The sequence below is a fragment of the Salmo salar genome, chromosome ssa01 (assembly GCF_905237065.1).
Source record: "Salmo salar chromosome ssa01, Ssal_v3.1, whole genome shotgun sequence".
Lineage (NCBI taxonomy): Eukaryota > Metazoa > Chordata > Actinopteri > Salmoniformes > Salmonidae > Salmo > Salmo salar.
Window position 1 is genome coordinate 76,083,890 of NC_059442.1, and position 15,806 is coordinate 76,099,695.

A 15,806-nucleotide genomic window follows, 5' to 3' on the forward strand; every position below is an offset into this window, starting at 1 on the left:
TCAGATAAAAATAAATCATTCTTCATTTCAATCACTTTATTCTATAGCTCTGAGTAAATACATCTTACATAGTTCAGGTGTGACATAACACTTCCAATAAAATAAAACATGGAGAGGGGGGAAAAACAATGAGGTAGTGACTTCCAATACTGACAACTACATTGGTATTGAACAACAGTGAGTTACTGTATGTGGACACACATTGACATGAAACATCCATAACATTCATGGAGTGTAGCAACGTCATAGATTGTCTTCAGTGTTGTGCCTTCAATATGCGGCTGAGACCATATTCTATGACATGCCGAAGCTAACCTAGAGATATATTTAACATGAAAGTTATTGCATGAGGATAACCTGGTAGATGCTAGTCAAATAAAGCTTAAGCAAACTTAAGAAGCTCTGCTTTTCCAACTTTATCAACCCCGTCTTTTCCATGGTTAGGTTTGTAGCTGTGTGTGATACACAGCACATCTTTGCCTTGACTAAATGAATAGTACAATCAATCGCAAGCCTTGCATGTTTCTATCAGCACGATCTAGCTCTAGGTTCATTTTTGTTCTAATCACATTTCCTTGCCCTCTCCACCAAAAGGACCAGAAAACAACTAAATGGCAGTGATTAAATAAATAAAGCTAGCAGCTGCTGGATAACTAACTTACTATAAACTCATAATAGTAAGCTGTGACTTTGTTTATATCATAGGCATTGTCAAGCACATTATACAAACAATACATATATTTTCAATACATTTAAAAGAAAGAGGTACCCTACACCCCCACCCTTTACATTGGTTACTACATAGCACCCAATTGCAGGCCAATTTTACCCAAGATACAACAGAACCCCCCAAAGCCCCAAGATACAATAACGATGGGGTGTCCTTATAAAGTAATAGGCGAGTGAATGAGTGAGTTTTACAATGGTGTCAACTTGCTCATGAAATACATTTTATATTCAATTATGGACATAAAAATTGAATTAATGTGACTTGTGGAATATCCATTTACTCTGCATGTGTGCTTATGTACAGTACAGATGAACCAGTATCTACCAGGATTTCAATTCAATCAATTGAAATGGAACTGGCTCCAACCCTGGTATTTACAGTTGAAAGCCATGGCATAAATGTAGCAATGTTTACTGTATGGCCGTAATAACACTGTGCTGCGGTGCATCTGATTGTCTATGGATAATGATAAACATTTGCACTAAAAAGTATGAGGAATCTAGCCTGGTTCCAGATCTGTTTGTGTTATCTTGCCAAATTCTATGTTCACTGTCACACTAAACAAGACGGCACAAACAGAACCGGGACCAGGCTATGTGGAGTCATTCCTAAAAATAGAGCAATAGAATAAAAAGTCTGTGAGAGGAGGAGATTCATTCATGACCACTGACGTCCATTACAGTGAAATGTCTTGTTACAGACCCTTAAGAATCACAAATGTCTTCATTGCACGTCTCTCAATTAAATATCTGATTTAATTGAGAGACGTGATCTACAACTACCAAGCACAGTGGGATGGTATGCATGCCATAGAGTACCCCAGTATGAGTCATAATACCCATAAAACCTAGCGGTTAAACGGAACTGGTTCCAATCGTTAAAATAAGGGCTGTGATCCGTGTAGGCTTACACTGGCATGATGTTTTGATAACTATGTAAATCTCTCTCAGACAATAGTCGCCTGTATTTACCCCCGAAAACTGAAATGCTAATGTGGCTATCATAAAGAACTACAAATGCCATGATGATCTGGATGAGCCAGCCAAATCGAGGCAAATGTAAGAATCTCTGGATTAACTATCTAATGTTAGCGTCAGCTAGAGATGATGTGAAGGAGCTTGCAGGTATTTGTCGTTTTGCATGTCTACTTTGACGCTAATTAGCATTTTTGAATCAGAGTAAATAGAGACAAATAGATTGATCAAAGTCACCTTGTCTGAGAGATGTACATGGTTATTAAAACGTCACGCTAGGGTAAGCCTGCACAAAACACAGCCCTTATATTAAATGTTTCTAAAATCCCCTATGAGAAAAATGAATGGTGAAAAAACAATTGGAACCATATCCCTGTTTGACCGCTAGGTTTTATGACACCTCAACTGTGGAGCTCTATACTGACTTTGACAGAGGAAAATGTGATCTATAACCTGACAAGACAGCAAAACAAATCTGGTACCAGGCTTGGTGACCGAGCCTTACTAAAATCAACCGGGCCCATCCTGATGGGTGGTTTTGACTAATACATTCAAAGTCAACTCTCAGACACACAAAAACACAATGGAAATGTGTAATAGTTAGTTGGTCTAACTGCCACCTAGTGAAGAAATGTAGCACCGCACCCTGAAGTTTAAAATCGAATACATCTCTGCTATTTATTCGTTAAATCTATCCTCTATATCCCACAAAAATGTACCCGTATAGGTTTGATCAGGGATGCTCCAACTAAGCCCAGTTTTTCCACACGGGAACTAAAGGTCCCAGCATTACTTCCAGCTGTCCTATAATTGATTGATGATTCATTTTAGCTCAGGGGTTTAAGACAGGTGTCTCAAATGTTATGACCTCGGGCTGCATTTCCTAATACAACCACGGGCCACATTAAATCAGCTTAGGAGGCACATTTTGTCAGCCGGCCAGTAGTTTCAGACCCCTGGTTCTCACAACTTTGCTTTTGTTTCATGACATTTAAACAATATTATTTGGTATACACATCACCACAACTAATCTAACCCTGACATCATACAGATTGGGATTCATGTACCCTTGCCTCTTATTGCATACATTGGAACCACCATGCGTCTAGGTCTGTACGGCAGCACTGCAAGCCAACTCTTCTTACCCTTCTCTATTGTAACAGAAGAATGAGCAGTCTAAAGAGGGACCAGGAGAGTCACAAACTGAGAGCGGGGGACAAAACATTAATAATATCCTTATTACTTTAACATTTAGACACAATACAGTACAAAACAGACAGGGTTACTAGGGTGAGAGGGGTTGGACAAGGTTATCTGGTGGGACAGTGTGTGTGTGTGTGTAAGTACACTTCCAAGGGCAGTGGTGAGAGAGGGAAGCTTTGCTAGTCAACTGGTTAATGTTCATTAGGGCACACTGAAGCAATACATTTTGCAATGATAAACAAAACCCTGGTAGACCCAAAAAGGAATTTAATAGCAGGTCAGTCTATATTGTGCTCATAAACCAACTGTTGTATTTTACTACAGACTACAGTTGAGCCAACTTGAGGGAGTGGATATCTAGCAGATTCAATTTAACTATTTTCTAATTCCAAGTCATGAATGGTTTCAGTGCACACAGCTTAAAGGGTACGATCTCAAATACAATGGAAAAAACAAATACACCTTGGGGAGAAAAAAATCTCTCTGGGATTGAAAACGAGGGGCGATCTAGTTTGGGGTGAATTGATAGAATTTGTCATTCAGTAAGAATTTGTCATTCAGTAACATTCAATAATTAAACACCCACAACCCCAGGGAGGATAAACGCACAATTATTATTTTTTAAATCAAACCATAGTCTGTTTGTCAATGTAGCAGTATAAGATAACCGTCTGTCACACTACGCTCGCCTGTGTTTCATTACTTCGAAGAGGCTTTCTCCCCTTGTCTCCTTTCCTGCATCTATTCTGAACAAAAATATAAAACACAACATGTTGGTCCCATGTTTCATGAGTTGAAATAAAAGATCTGCAGGAATGTCCACCAGAGCTGTTGACAGAATTGAAAAGGTCATTTCTCTACAATAAGACACCGCCAACATAGTTATAGCGAATTTGGCAGTACGTCCAACCAGCCTCACAACCACAGACCACGTGTAACCACGCCAGCCCAGGACCTCCACATCATGCTTCTACAACTGTGGGATCCTCTGAGACCAGCCACCTGGACATCTGAGGAGTATTTCTATCTGTAATAAAGCCCTTTTGTGGGGAAAAACTGATTCTAATTGGCTGGGCCTGGCTCGCCAGTGGGTGGGCCTTGCTCCCAGTCATGTGAAATCCATAGATTAGGGCCTAATTTATTTATTTCAATTGACTGATTTCCCTATATGAACTTTAACTCAGTAAAATTTTTGAAATTGTTGCTTTTATATTTTAGTTCAGTGTACAATCAGAAAAATCTGACTGGTAGGCTTTCACCACTTATTCCATCATTTCAGACAAGGAAGCAACTTTGTAGGACTGAGACGCACCCCTAACTGTCACCTCTCCCAAATAAAAAAATAAAAAAGCCTAGAACATCATAAACAAACAGGTAAATTAAAAAATATGCATAAATATAATATTCTCTTTGACCTTAGTTGTTCCCACTGAGCTGTAGTAGCGGGGTCCAACCAGCAGATGAGGATTATCTGTGGTGGGTGTTATTGTGTGGTCCTAAAGGCCTTTGTTGAAGAAGACCGTAGTAGTGTGGGGACTGCTATGTAGTATCCTCTCCTGAAGATCTGTCTCCAGGCTGCTCACAGCCATAGAACTACAGAGAGAGAGGGGGAGGGAGAGAAAAGGGTCCAGAAACAGAGAGAGAAAAATACATTGATTATTAGAGCGTACAATCTCTTTATGTTAAAGAAAAGCAGATCCACTGTCTATAGCTAAGGTATGTAACATATGGCCATACTTTACCTCTTCTGTGGGAAGAGGGCACAGCACAGAGGAGTTGCAAACACCAGGCTGAAAGAGAGAAAAGGAAGTTTTGTAAACAGCGCAATACAAGCAGTACGCGGAATACAATCGTGACGTGCAGTATTCATGTTATGGTTAGTTTTTTATGAAACCAACTGACAGTATATAGACATTACACTGACAGTATTGAAGAGCTTAACAAGCTTGGTCCAAGATCTGTTTGTGCTTACTCATATGGTCATTGACAAAACAGCACAAACAGATCTGGGACCAGGCTAGAGATTGTGGATCAACACAGGATATCAGACACGACAAAACACAGAAGCCTGGATTTCCACTGGCTTCTCATGACACCAAACAAACAAGTACCATATTTTACATGGCTGAACCCCACACATAGAATGACACTATTTAATGATGTGGTTTGAACTCCAAATAGAGGGTAGGCTTAGTACAACAGTGGCTACATGCCACAGATTATCCTCCACACTGACTGTATGTAGTACCGGCTCCAGTAAACCCACTGACTGTTGAGAGCATGACAGGCATCCATTCGTCTCTTGTAACATTACCTTCATAAAGGCTTTCTTCTCCAGGGCGTTCATTATCACAGGTGGGATAGCTGTGGACAAACCGAGAGAGAGAGAGAAAACAATGAGGACTTTCAAGAGGCAACACGTATTTTATTTTATAAAATGCGTTTTTTTTTGGCTGAAATGCATTCTGGAACAGGTGAACATTCATGTGCCTTAAACTTGTTTGCCATCTGTAAATACGAATACAATTGTTAAATCGCAAGCCTAGTTGGTTTAGCCACAGAAAGACAGGAAACTTCCCGCTAGTCATGATTGGCTGAGATAATGGATCGGCTGGACATGGCGAGAGAGAGGAGTTCGGATAGGTCTGCCATGTAACACGCTTCAGTCAAACATGAGCTGCTCAGTATGTGTAGATAATCCTTGCTACCGCAGCTTTTTTGAAAGATATTACCTTAGCCATGGATAACTGCAAAAGTGTTGCTACTGCCCACAACAACACTGTTGCCATGAATTTAGCCGGCGCTATCTACAAAGATCAGTGGGGAAAAAGTTGTGATGGACTACTTTCTGCACACGGTCAGTGTGAACCTGTGTGACTTGACACAACGCGGACCAAACAAGCTGTACAAACGAAATGGAAACACAGGACGTCTTAGTTAGCTAAAGGGTTTCCAGTATGCCATGAAGCGTTCATCCACGTATATGGGTAAGTACATTTTCAGATATTATACGTTTCTAATTTAGTCAGAAAGTCATTTTCATTGCAAGTTAACCTGTTAGGGCTAGGGGGCAGTATTTGCACGGCTGGATAAAAAAATGTACCCGATTTAATCTGGTTACTAATCCTACCCAGTAACTAGAATATGCATATACTTATTATATATGGATAGAAAACACCCTAAAGTTTCTAAAACTGTTTGAATGGTGTCTGTGAGTATAACAGAACTCATTTGGCAGGCAAAACCCTGAGACGTTTTCTGACAGGAAGTGGATACCTGATGTGTTGTATTACCTTTAAACCTATGCCATTGAAAAACACAGGGGCTGAGGAATATTTTGGCACTTCCTATTGCTTCCACTAGATGTCACCAGCCTTTACAAAGTGTTTTGAGTCTTCTGGAGGGAGATCTGACCGAACAAGAGCCATGGAACGATGATGGCCCATTAGACACCTGGCGCGCGAGTTCATGTTGGGTACCCTCGTTCCAATACGTTAGTTATAAAAGAGAATGCATTCGTCCACCTTGAATATTATTCATGTTCTGGTTAAAAAAGGCCCTAATGATTTATGCTATACAACGTTTGACATGTTTGAACGAACGTAAATATATTTTTTCCCCTCGTTCATGAAGTGAAGTCCGGCGGGCTTAGATCATGTGCTAACAAGACGGAGATTTTTGGACATAAATGATGAGCTTTTTTGAACAAAACTAGGGACGAACCGGCTCATGACGGCTGGAAGGCGCTGGGGAGAGACGGAGTTTGTTTCAATGTTGATTTTTCATGGAGCTAAAATGCAAAGCGAAGCGTAAATCATCTTGAACTAAGATGATCCAGAGACAGTCCAGTACCTTGGCTAGAGACTTGAGTCCCAGGGCTGTGACTACAGCTCCTGTGGTGGCACTGATGTACGCCGCAGCCAGCTGACTGAGAGAACATAGGGGCACACATTTACATCTTAGCATCTTACTAAAACAATTTACTGAGCCTCAATAATGTTCCTGTTCCAAGCATTTACCAGAATCTAGTCTTATCTAATACACAGATAGAGGTCTCAAGTCACATTGCACATGGTCACAATGCATACGGAATACATGCATTCAAATCATAAGCAATATTTATTGCAAAACTTGACAAGTCAGGCAGACATGACAATGTACAATTCAGGAATCTCTCCACAGTAATAATGACTTAAAATGGTCCACAGTCTCTACATGCTCTTTCCATATAAACTGAGAAGCACCAGCATCGCTCATTCTCATTCCGCATGTGTCCTGGTTAAAGTAGGTGCATCTCAATAGTCTAAAGTGCCACCCTTTCCATGTCTCCTTCCCTTTATCTGCGCTGATCTGAAATAACTAGACAGGTGAAATCTTCTGATAGTGGAAACCCATGTTGCTTTCACCGATCATGTGTTTTCAGATCGGAGCACATGAAAGAGAGAAAGACGCTAGACTATTGAGATGCAGCCCGGATTTGTAGACTCTATACCAGGGGCTGGATGTACAGTATTAAACATATCAGAGCTTTCAGTTCTGCCTTTTAGATCACAATGCATGAGATTACATGGACAGGGGAGACATGATCCTAGATCAGCACTCTTACCCTGAAGCGCTTGATGCATATGGCCCCAGACCAGACACATGTATGCTAATGCCTTGCTTCCTCTATCTGCTGCAGACAGTGAAGCAGGGTTACAGCTACAGCCTTTCAGGTGGAATGGAGGAGCATGCTGAACTAAAGAATGGGTTATTATACCGCTGTAAGGGGAGTGTAGTGGACTGGGGTTCCACTGGCTAGCCTCTGCTTTGCCCTGCAGGACAGTAGGCCTCCATACAGAGCTAGGCTAGGGGTGCACCTCAATAGTCTACTAGGGTCTTCTCTCCCTGTCTCTTTTCCTTCATCTGCACCGATGGAAAAAGAGAAGACAGGTGAAAGCAACAGCAGGGAAATGTTATGGGATTTGCTCCCTATCTATCCATGTCCATTCAGATCAGTACTGATGAAGGAAAGCAGATGAGGAGAGGAAGATACAGTAGCTAAGGCTATGAGATGCACCATAGTACTAGCCAGTTACAGGTACTGTAGGGCTGGTTTAGTAATGTGGTTGTGGTGTAAGTGGTCCCAGTCCCTACTTGGTGGTGAGGGCAGCGTCTCCACTGCGGTTGCTGTAGTTGACCACAGCGTTGAAGGACTGGTTCACCCACTGCCAGAATACAACAGCTGGAGTCGTCCTGGAGGAGAAGAGGTTCAAGAGAGGTGAGGAGAGTGGAGGGGAGGAAAGAGGGTCAAAAGGGGTGAGAGAGGGGAGGAGAGAAGGTGAGCGATGTTAAAGGGATAACAAAAAGGGGAGATAAAAGGGAGGGGATATGGAAAGGCGAAATTATGTAAACATGGGAGAGAGGGTAGGGAAAAGGCAAAGACGAGATTAGAAGAGGGACAAGGAAAGTGAGAATAAGCATGAATAATTTCTGATATTTCATTCAGGCAGATTGTTTGAATTTCTCAGAGAAAACAAAGCTAAATCACGACTTGTAAAACAGCTAAAAATGTAACTTTCCACGTCCGTGCAGTGTTTACATAATGGTGTTACAGTGTGACTTAAAAAAAATGTAACCTATATTTTAGCAGGGAAATCCCATTGAGACCAAGGCCTCTTTTTCAAGGGAGCCCTGCATGTACACAAATTAGAGGTCGCCCGATTATGATTTTTCAGCGCCGATACCGATTATTGGATGACCCAAAAAGCCGATACCGGTTAATCGGCCGATTTAAAAAAAATGTATTTGTAATAATGACAATTACAACAATACTGAATGAACTTATTTTAACTTAATATAATACATCAATAAAATCAATTTAGCCTCAAATAAATAATGAAACATGTTCAATTTGGTATATCCTGTTAGGGATAGGGGGCAGTATTTACATGGCCGGATAAAAAACGTACCCGATTTAATCTGGTTATTACTACTGCCCAGAAACTAGAATATGCATATAATTATTGGCTTTGGATAGAAAACACCCTAAAGTTTCTAAAACTGTTTGAATGGTGTCTGTGAGTATAACAGAACTCATATGGCAGGCAAAAACCTGAGAAGATTCCTTACAGGAAGTGGCCTATCTGACAATTTCTTGGGCTTCTTCACTCTCTTTATTGAAAACTTAGCATCTCTGCTGTAACGTGACACTTCCTACGGCTCCCATAGGCTCTCAGAAGGCGGGAAAAAGCTGAATGTCTTTGCAGCCCCTGGCTGAAAAACATTAGCGCCTTTGGTAAGTGGTCTATCATAATAATCACCATAATCATATTTACTATTATAAAAGTTTGATTACCTTTTGTTGTCTTCGTCAGAATGCACTCCCAGGACTGCTACTTCAATAACAAATGTTGGTTTGGTCCAAAATAATCCATCGTTATATCCGAATAGCGGCGTTTTGTTCGTGCGTTCCAGACACTATCCGAAATGGTAAAGAAGGGTCGCGCGCATGGCGCAATTCGTGACAAAAAATTCTAAATATTCCATTACCGTACTTCGAAGCATGTCAACCGCTGTTTAAAATCAATTTTTATGCCATTTTTCTCGTAGAAAAGCAATAATATTCCGACCGGGAATCTCCTTTTCGGCAAACAGAGGAAAAAAATCACAAAGACGGGGGCGGTCAGGTCACACGCCTAAGCCCAGAGTCCCTTGATCGGCCACTTGAGAAAGGCGATAATGTGTTTCAGCCTGGGGCTGGGATGACGACATTCAGGTTTTTCCCGGGCTCTGAGCGCCTATGGACGACGTAGGAAGTGTCACGTTAGAGCAGAGATCCTTAGTAAAAGATAGAGATGGCAAAGAAGTTCCAGAAATGGTCAGACAGGCCACTTCCTGTAAAGGAATCTCTCAGGTTTTGACCTGCCATTTGAGTTCTGTTATACTCACAGACACCATTCAAACAGTTTTAGAAACTTTAGGGTGTTTTCTATCCATATGTAATAAGTATATGCATATTCTAGTTACTGGGTAGGAGTGGTAACCAGATTAAATCGGGTACGTTTTTTATCCAGCCGTGTCAATACTGCCCCCTAGCCCTAACAGGTTAATCTATAATTCTTTGAATGACAATATAATATTTTACCAATGTTTTCGAATAGTAATTATTTAATTTGTTGTGCTGATTGACTGGCGGTATTGGAGGGAAAATATTTCCTCAACATCAACGCCATAGTAAAACGCTGTTTTTGTATATAAATATGAACTTGATAGAACAAAAAAATGCATGTATTGTCTAACATAATGTCCTAGGAGTGTCATCTGATGAAGATTGTCAAAGGTTAGTGCATAATTCTAGCTGGTTTTCTGCTTTTGGTGACGCCTGTCTTTGCATTGACAAAACATTACACATAGCTATTTTCAATGTACTGTCCTAACATAATCTAACTTTATGCTTTCGCCGTAAAGCCTTTTTGAAATCGGACAACGTGGTTAGATTAAGGAGATGTTTATCTTTCAAAGGGTGTAAGATAGTTGTATGTTTGAGAAATTTGAATTATGACATTTAATTGTTTTCAAATTTGGCGCCCTTGATATTTCACCTGCTGTTGATAGGGTGTACCAGGGGTGGGACACTTGCGCGTTGGACTAGTTAACCGTAAGGTTGCAAGATTGAATGCCCGAGCTGACAAGGTAAAAATCTGTCGTTCTGCCCCTGATTTTTTGGGATTGTTTTTTACCTGTTCTGTATCTTATGCTACACACAAATTGTATTTAACATGTATTAAATTGAAAACGGAATACACCCTAGTAGTACCTGTAGAATGTGAGCATGCAGCCGGTGATGGTCATGTTCATGGGGACCTGGGCAGACATGCGTCCCATCACCACCATCTTTTCGCCGGTGTCAGGGTGGAAGGCAGAGTCATAGATGTACTTGGCTCTCCACAGCTCATCTTCTGTCAGACCTGGCTTTACCACTCCTAACCTGGACACAAGTACATCAAACTCTTTAAACAATGAATGAATGAATGATTGACACAAATTCAGCATAAAGCCTAATATAAGTACATCCGTTGTTTTAAAGGAATGTGCCCATTTCTGCATTTGTTTATAACAAAGACACAGCTTAGTCTTACATATTTATTTTTGTGTTTTCAGTTCATCTCTGGTGTAAGGGAGAAACCAGTAGTCCAGATGTTCCAGCCTACAGGCCAAGCCTAATTAGTTGTCTGTCTGTCAAATGTTGTTTGTTTCTTTCTCTTATTATGCCGTGGGGGGAATCAGGTTATGACAACAGCTAGCTAACTTCTTGAACTCTTCAGTTCAGAGACACTGCTATAGATTGTTTCCATGCTCGTACATGTCGAGCCACAGAATCAATAGATTTTTGGTTTGATGCTTCCAATAATGTAAAGGAATTCCTTCCCAGGCACCACACACCCCATTGTACAGAGAGAAGAGGAGTGATGCAGTGGCTTTCCAAGGTATCATCATTTTCCTTCCCAAGACCTCACCCCTCCATCTATACCTGTAATTCTCCACAGTGACCCATGTGTTCTCAGCATCTCCCTTGACAGCAGTTCCACCCACCCGTTCCGCCACTTTATCCTCACCCATCCTTCCCTCTCCTCCCACCGTACCTGTATTTCTCCACAGTAACCCGTGCATCCTCCAGGGTCTCAGAGGACTTTAGAATGTTCCTGGGGTCAGTGACGAAGAAGAAGTGCTGGGCGCGGCCCATGAACGTGCTCTGGTCCCATCGTGGCTCCTTGATGTTAATGTCCAGGGACAGATCTCCAGACATCCTTGTTTTACTTTGGGACCGGTTAACAGAAACATATGTTAGTTAGGCATGAGTTTAATTCTCTGCACATTTGACAGACATTCTTCAGTGACATTTTGGAGGGGGGGGGAAATGGACAAAAAGAAAGACAAAATAGACTTTATGGAGAAATTCAACATAATTCTAAAGATAAGTCCTCCTCCCCAGCTAGGCCTAAGCCTTGATAGCACGGTAAGCTCCCTATCTCTCTGATTCATTTATAGCTCTCACTTCCTCTGTGGCCAAAACAATCCTAGTCTCCACCAAAATCATAATACAGGAGTGTTGAATACAAAAAGTCAGGCCTTATACAAATTCTCTGACGAATTAGATTGCTCCGAAATGCATCAGAATAATTAGTCTAAACATTATTGAAGGGAATTACATTGGCATCCTGAACCTTCTTTTAGCATTTTTGGCCTTAATTCAACCTGAATTAAAAAGATGACCAGTCCAGCACACAGTTTGCAAATAGGCCTAAGTCTTTTACATGCACATCTAGGCTATGCATCATCTGACCAAGGCTACATCAGAGCCTTGCAGTACACCAATACACAAACTGAGGAATGGAAAGCCTAGCTTTCAGCCACTAGAGTTATCATGATGTTTGGTTTCCTAGGTAATCAGATGATAAACAGAGGTCTTTCTAGCTGAAGGGTCTACCTGCAGACCACGTTTACTACATGCCACGCCCACTACATGCTTCGCCCACTGTGTGTCACTTAATACATGCCGTGCCCACTGCCATTGAGGCAACTAGCTAGCTAGGACACTGGCACAGTGTCCTTCACCCCCACCTGCCGAGTACTGCTTTCCCGCAGTTATTTTAACGTTGTGGCGATCACTACCCGGTATAGCCCTTGATCATGACACTCAGTTCCATTGCATTACACATTGGACGAAGGTGTCCTCTATACGGGGTAGTCTTGTTAAGAGCCCAGACGCTCAATCTGGACATTAACATACGTGGCTTGCGGTATGGTTTTGGAAGCATTAGGACCTTATTTTTCATATCAGTGAGAAATGATTTTAAAAACTAAAAAAGTTAAATTGATACACACATTGATAGGGTTAGGGTTGATGTTCCCACAAGGCCATATCTATACAGTGCATTCGGAAAGTATTCAGACCCCTTCCCTTTATCCACATTGTTACGTTACAGCCTTATTCTAAAATTGATTAAATTATCCCCCCCCCCATCTACACACAATACCCAAAATGACAAAGCATAAAGTGTTTTTTTTTAGAAATGTATTACAATTAAACAGAAATACCTTATTTACATATGTATTCAGACCCTTTGCTATGAGACATGTGCATCCTGTTTCCATTGATCATCCTTGAGATGTTTCTACAACTCAGTTGGAGTCCACCTGTGGTAAATTCAATTGATTGGACATGATTTGGAAAGGCACACACCTGTCTTTATAAAGTCCCACTGTTGACAGTGCATGTCAGAGCAAAAACCAAGCCATAAGCCATGACGCTCCGAGACAGGATTGTGTCGAGGCACAGATCTGGGGAAGGGTACTAAAACTGTTTGCAGCATTGAAGGTCCCCAAGAACACAGTGGCCTCCATCATTCTTAAATGGAAGAAGTTTGGAACCACCAACACTCGAGCTGGCCACCCGGCCAAACTGAGCAGTCGGGAGAGATGGGCCTTGGTCAGGGAGGTGACCAAGAACCTGATGGTGACTCTGACAGAGCTCTAGAGTTCCTCTTTGGAGATGGAAGAACCCTCCAGAAGGACAACCATCTCTGCAGCACTCCACCAATCAGGCCTTCATGGTAGAGTGGGCAGATGGAAGCCACTCCTGAGTAAAAGGCAGATGACAGCCTACTTGGAGTATGCCAAAAGGCACCTAAAGGACTCTCAAGACAATGAGAAACAAGATACTCTGGACTGATGAGCCCGGACTTGTCTTGAACCCAATCGAACATCTCTGGAGAGACCTGAAAATAGCTGTGCGGCGACACTTCCCATCCAACAAGACAGAACTTGAGGATCTGCAGAGAAGAATGGGAGAAACTCCACAAATACAGGTGTGCCAAGCTTGTAGCATCATACCCAAAAAGACTCAAAGTGTAACAGTTCTGCAACGACAGATGCTGGGAGACGAGAAGCAAGTACAGGGTGTAGATTTAACAATAAGTAGACAAAACAAGAACAGCGCCTGGACAGGAGAAACATAACATCAACGCTGACTCAATGCTCGGGGGGGGACTATTTAATCCATGTTAGAATAAGGCTGTAATGTAACAAAATGGAAAAAGTCAAGGGGTCTGAATTCTTTCCGAATGCACTGTATATGCACAAGGTGTAGCTCTTGAAAAACAAATCAGTTAAAATAATTTTGGGGGTGGGTGGGATGTGGAGGGTTTAGTTATGTTATTCTAATAAAAGTTATTTAACCACAGCGTTTTTTTGTTCGTATGGCTCTCAATTTTGCAATAGAATAAAAAGTAAATTGTCCAAGTGAAAATGCTAAACTGTAAAATGCACATAGAATATTTGTTTGACTGAAAAATGCAAGACAGGTTAGAATTATTATTTTCCTAATTACTATAATTTTGATTGTTGATAGTATTGTAATTAGTTAATAATAAAATATGGTTTAAATATAATCAAGGCTTGTAGGAAACAAACACCAAGACATTTGCTTGTTATTATGCTTTTATCTTCCTGAGAATAGTGCACAAATAAATATCCACATTCTGTAAATGAGAATTGAGTCCCATGAAGTGGCGGGCGTCGATACGTTCATTGTTGATCAATAGAATTAGACGAAGTAAAATCAGAGACGGTTCGCCAATGCGTTGATAACGTGACCGATAATTTATTTTTACGAGACGACGCACTCGTTAAGACTAACAAAAGAAATTGGGTAAAGTACATGGACATGTGAATTCATTTAATTTCGTTTTAATGGAAACGCATATCAATATGCGTTTACATTAAAACAAAATTAAATGATGGAGACATTATTTTACATGGGCGTATCGATGCCCCCTATTGGACGCTATTTACGTTTTTTTCCATAAAACACATTATAATAGCGTCCGATGTGTCGCATCGATATGCTACTGTAAAAATAACTGTACCCTAAAATTACAAAGTGAACCCAAGGCAAGCTTTAATGCAATAACGCATGTGATTGGTGCCTGACACTCACGACAAGTAAAGGATAAAGGAAGACCAAGCTAGAAGTGTAACGTTACCTACAATTTTCAGTATATAGTAGATGGATACAAATCAACCTGCATCTCGCAGTGATGTGAGTGCAGTTGACGTTATCAAAATAGGAAGCTAACGATAGCATGCTTAAGTTTAGGTAGCTAACGTTTGACCATTTCAGTTTGCTTGTCCAATATTGTAGCATGTGAGGCTGACATACACTGTCTTGATATAAATTACTATTTTGTGAACGAACATGGTGACTTCTTACTATGTGCAATTAAAAAACACAACCCCTAAATAACTAGATGGCTAACTTCTAGCTAGCGCACGTATAAAAAAGAGAAAACGACCGAACGTTAGCATCTTCCGTTAGCTCGAGCTAGCTACACATTTACAACATGTAAAATACTGCCAATAAAATCACCAAAACATACCTAGTTTCAATGTCAAGCTGTGCTCATTCTACACACCTTGCAGAGACCTGAAAAACAATGACTTATTCTTTGGGATTTCGTTGGCGGATCCCATCCAACTTTTAGGTGCATACACCGCCACCTACTGTACGGGTGTGTGAGGCCATTCACGGCCAACAGTGAGGGGGAAAAAGTATTTGATCCCCTGCTGATTTTGTACGTTTGCCCAATGACAAATAAACGAACAGTCTATAATTTTAATGGTAGGGTTATTTGAACAGTGAGAGACAGAATAACAACCAAAAAATCCAGAAAAACGCATGTCAAAAATGTTATAAAATGATTTGCATTTTAATGAGGGAAATAAGTATTTGACCCCTCTGCAAAACATGACTTAGTACTTGGCGGCAAAGCCCTTGTTGGCAATCACAGAGGTCAGACGTTTCTTGTAGTTGGCCACCAGGTTTGCACACATCTCAGGAGGGATTTTGTCCCACTCCT

The 15,806-nt window shown here is 41.1% G+C and overlaps 1 protein-coding gene across 1 annotated transcript; it reads right to left on the minus strand.

Moving 5' to 3' along the window:
• Nucleotides 1-21: 21 nt before the first annotated feature.
• LOC106611551 (sideroflexin-1) lies at nt 22-15,479 on the minus strand. Its single transcript, XM_045722587.1, has 8 exons — nt 15,327-15,479; nt 11,532-11,705; nt 10,706-10,876; nt 8,044-8,142; nt 6,760-6,835; nt 5,222-5,271; nt 4,650-4,697; nt 22-4,500 (listed from the first exon to the last, which is right to left on the minus strand). The coding sequence occupies exons 2-6, from the start codon at nt 11,693-11,695 to the stop codon at nt 5,257-5,259; spliced, it is 525 nt and encodes a 174-aa protein (XP_045578543.1). The 5' UTR covers nt 11,696-11,705; nt 15,327-15,479; the 3' UTR covers nt 22-4,500; nt 4,650-4,697; nt 5,222-5,256.
• Between the last annotated feature and the right edge of the window lie 327 nt (nt 15,480-15,806).

Bases quoted from the DNA above. Each gene is read 5' to 3' on its own strand.
- LOC106611551 (XM_045722587.1), bottom strand. From the start codon at position 11,695: ATGTCTGGAGATCTGTCCCTGGACATTAACATCAAGGAGCCACGATGG. The intron at 8,143-10,705 runs GTACTACTAGGG...CTTCTCCTCCAG, and splicing joins TGCATGCTCACATTCTACAG to GACGACTCCAGCTGTTGTAT. The intron at 6,836-8,043 runs GTAGGGACTGGG...ATGTTCTCTCAG, and splicing joins GACGCTGCCCTCACCACCAA to TCAGCTGGCTGCGGCGTACA.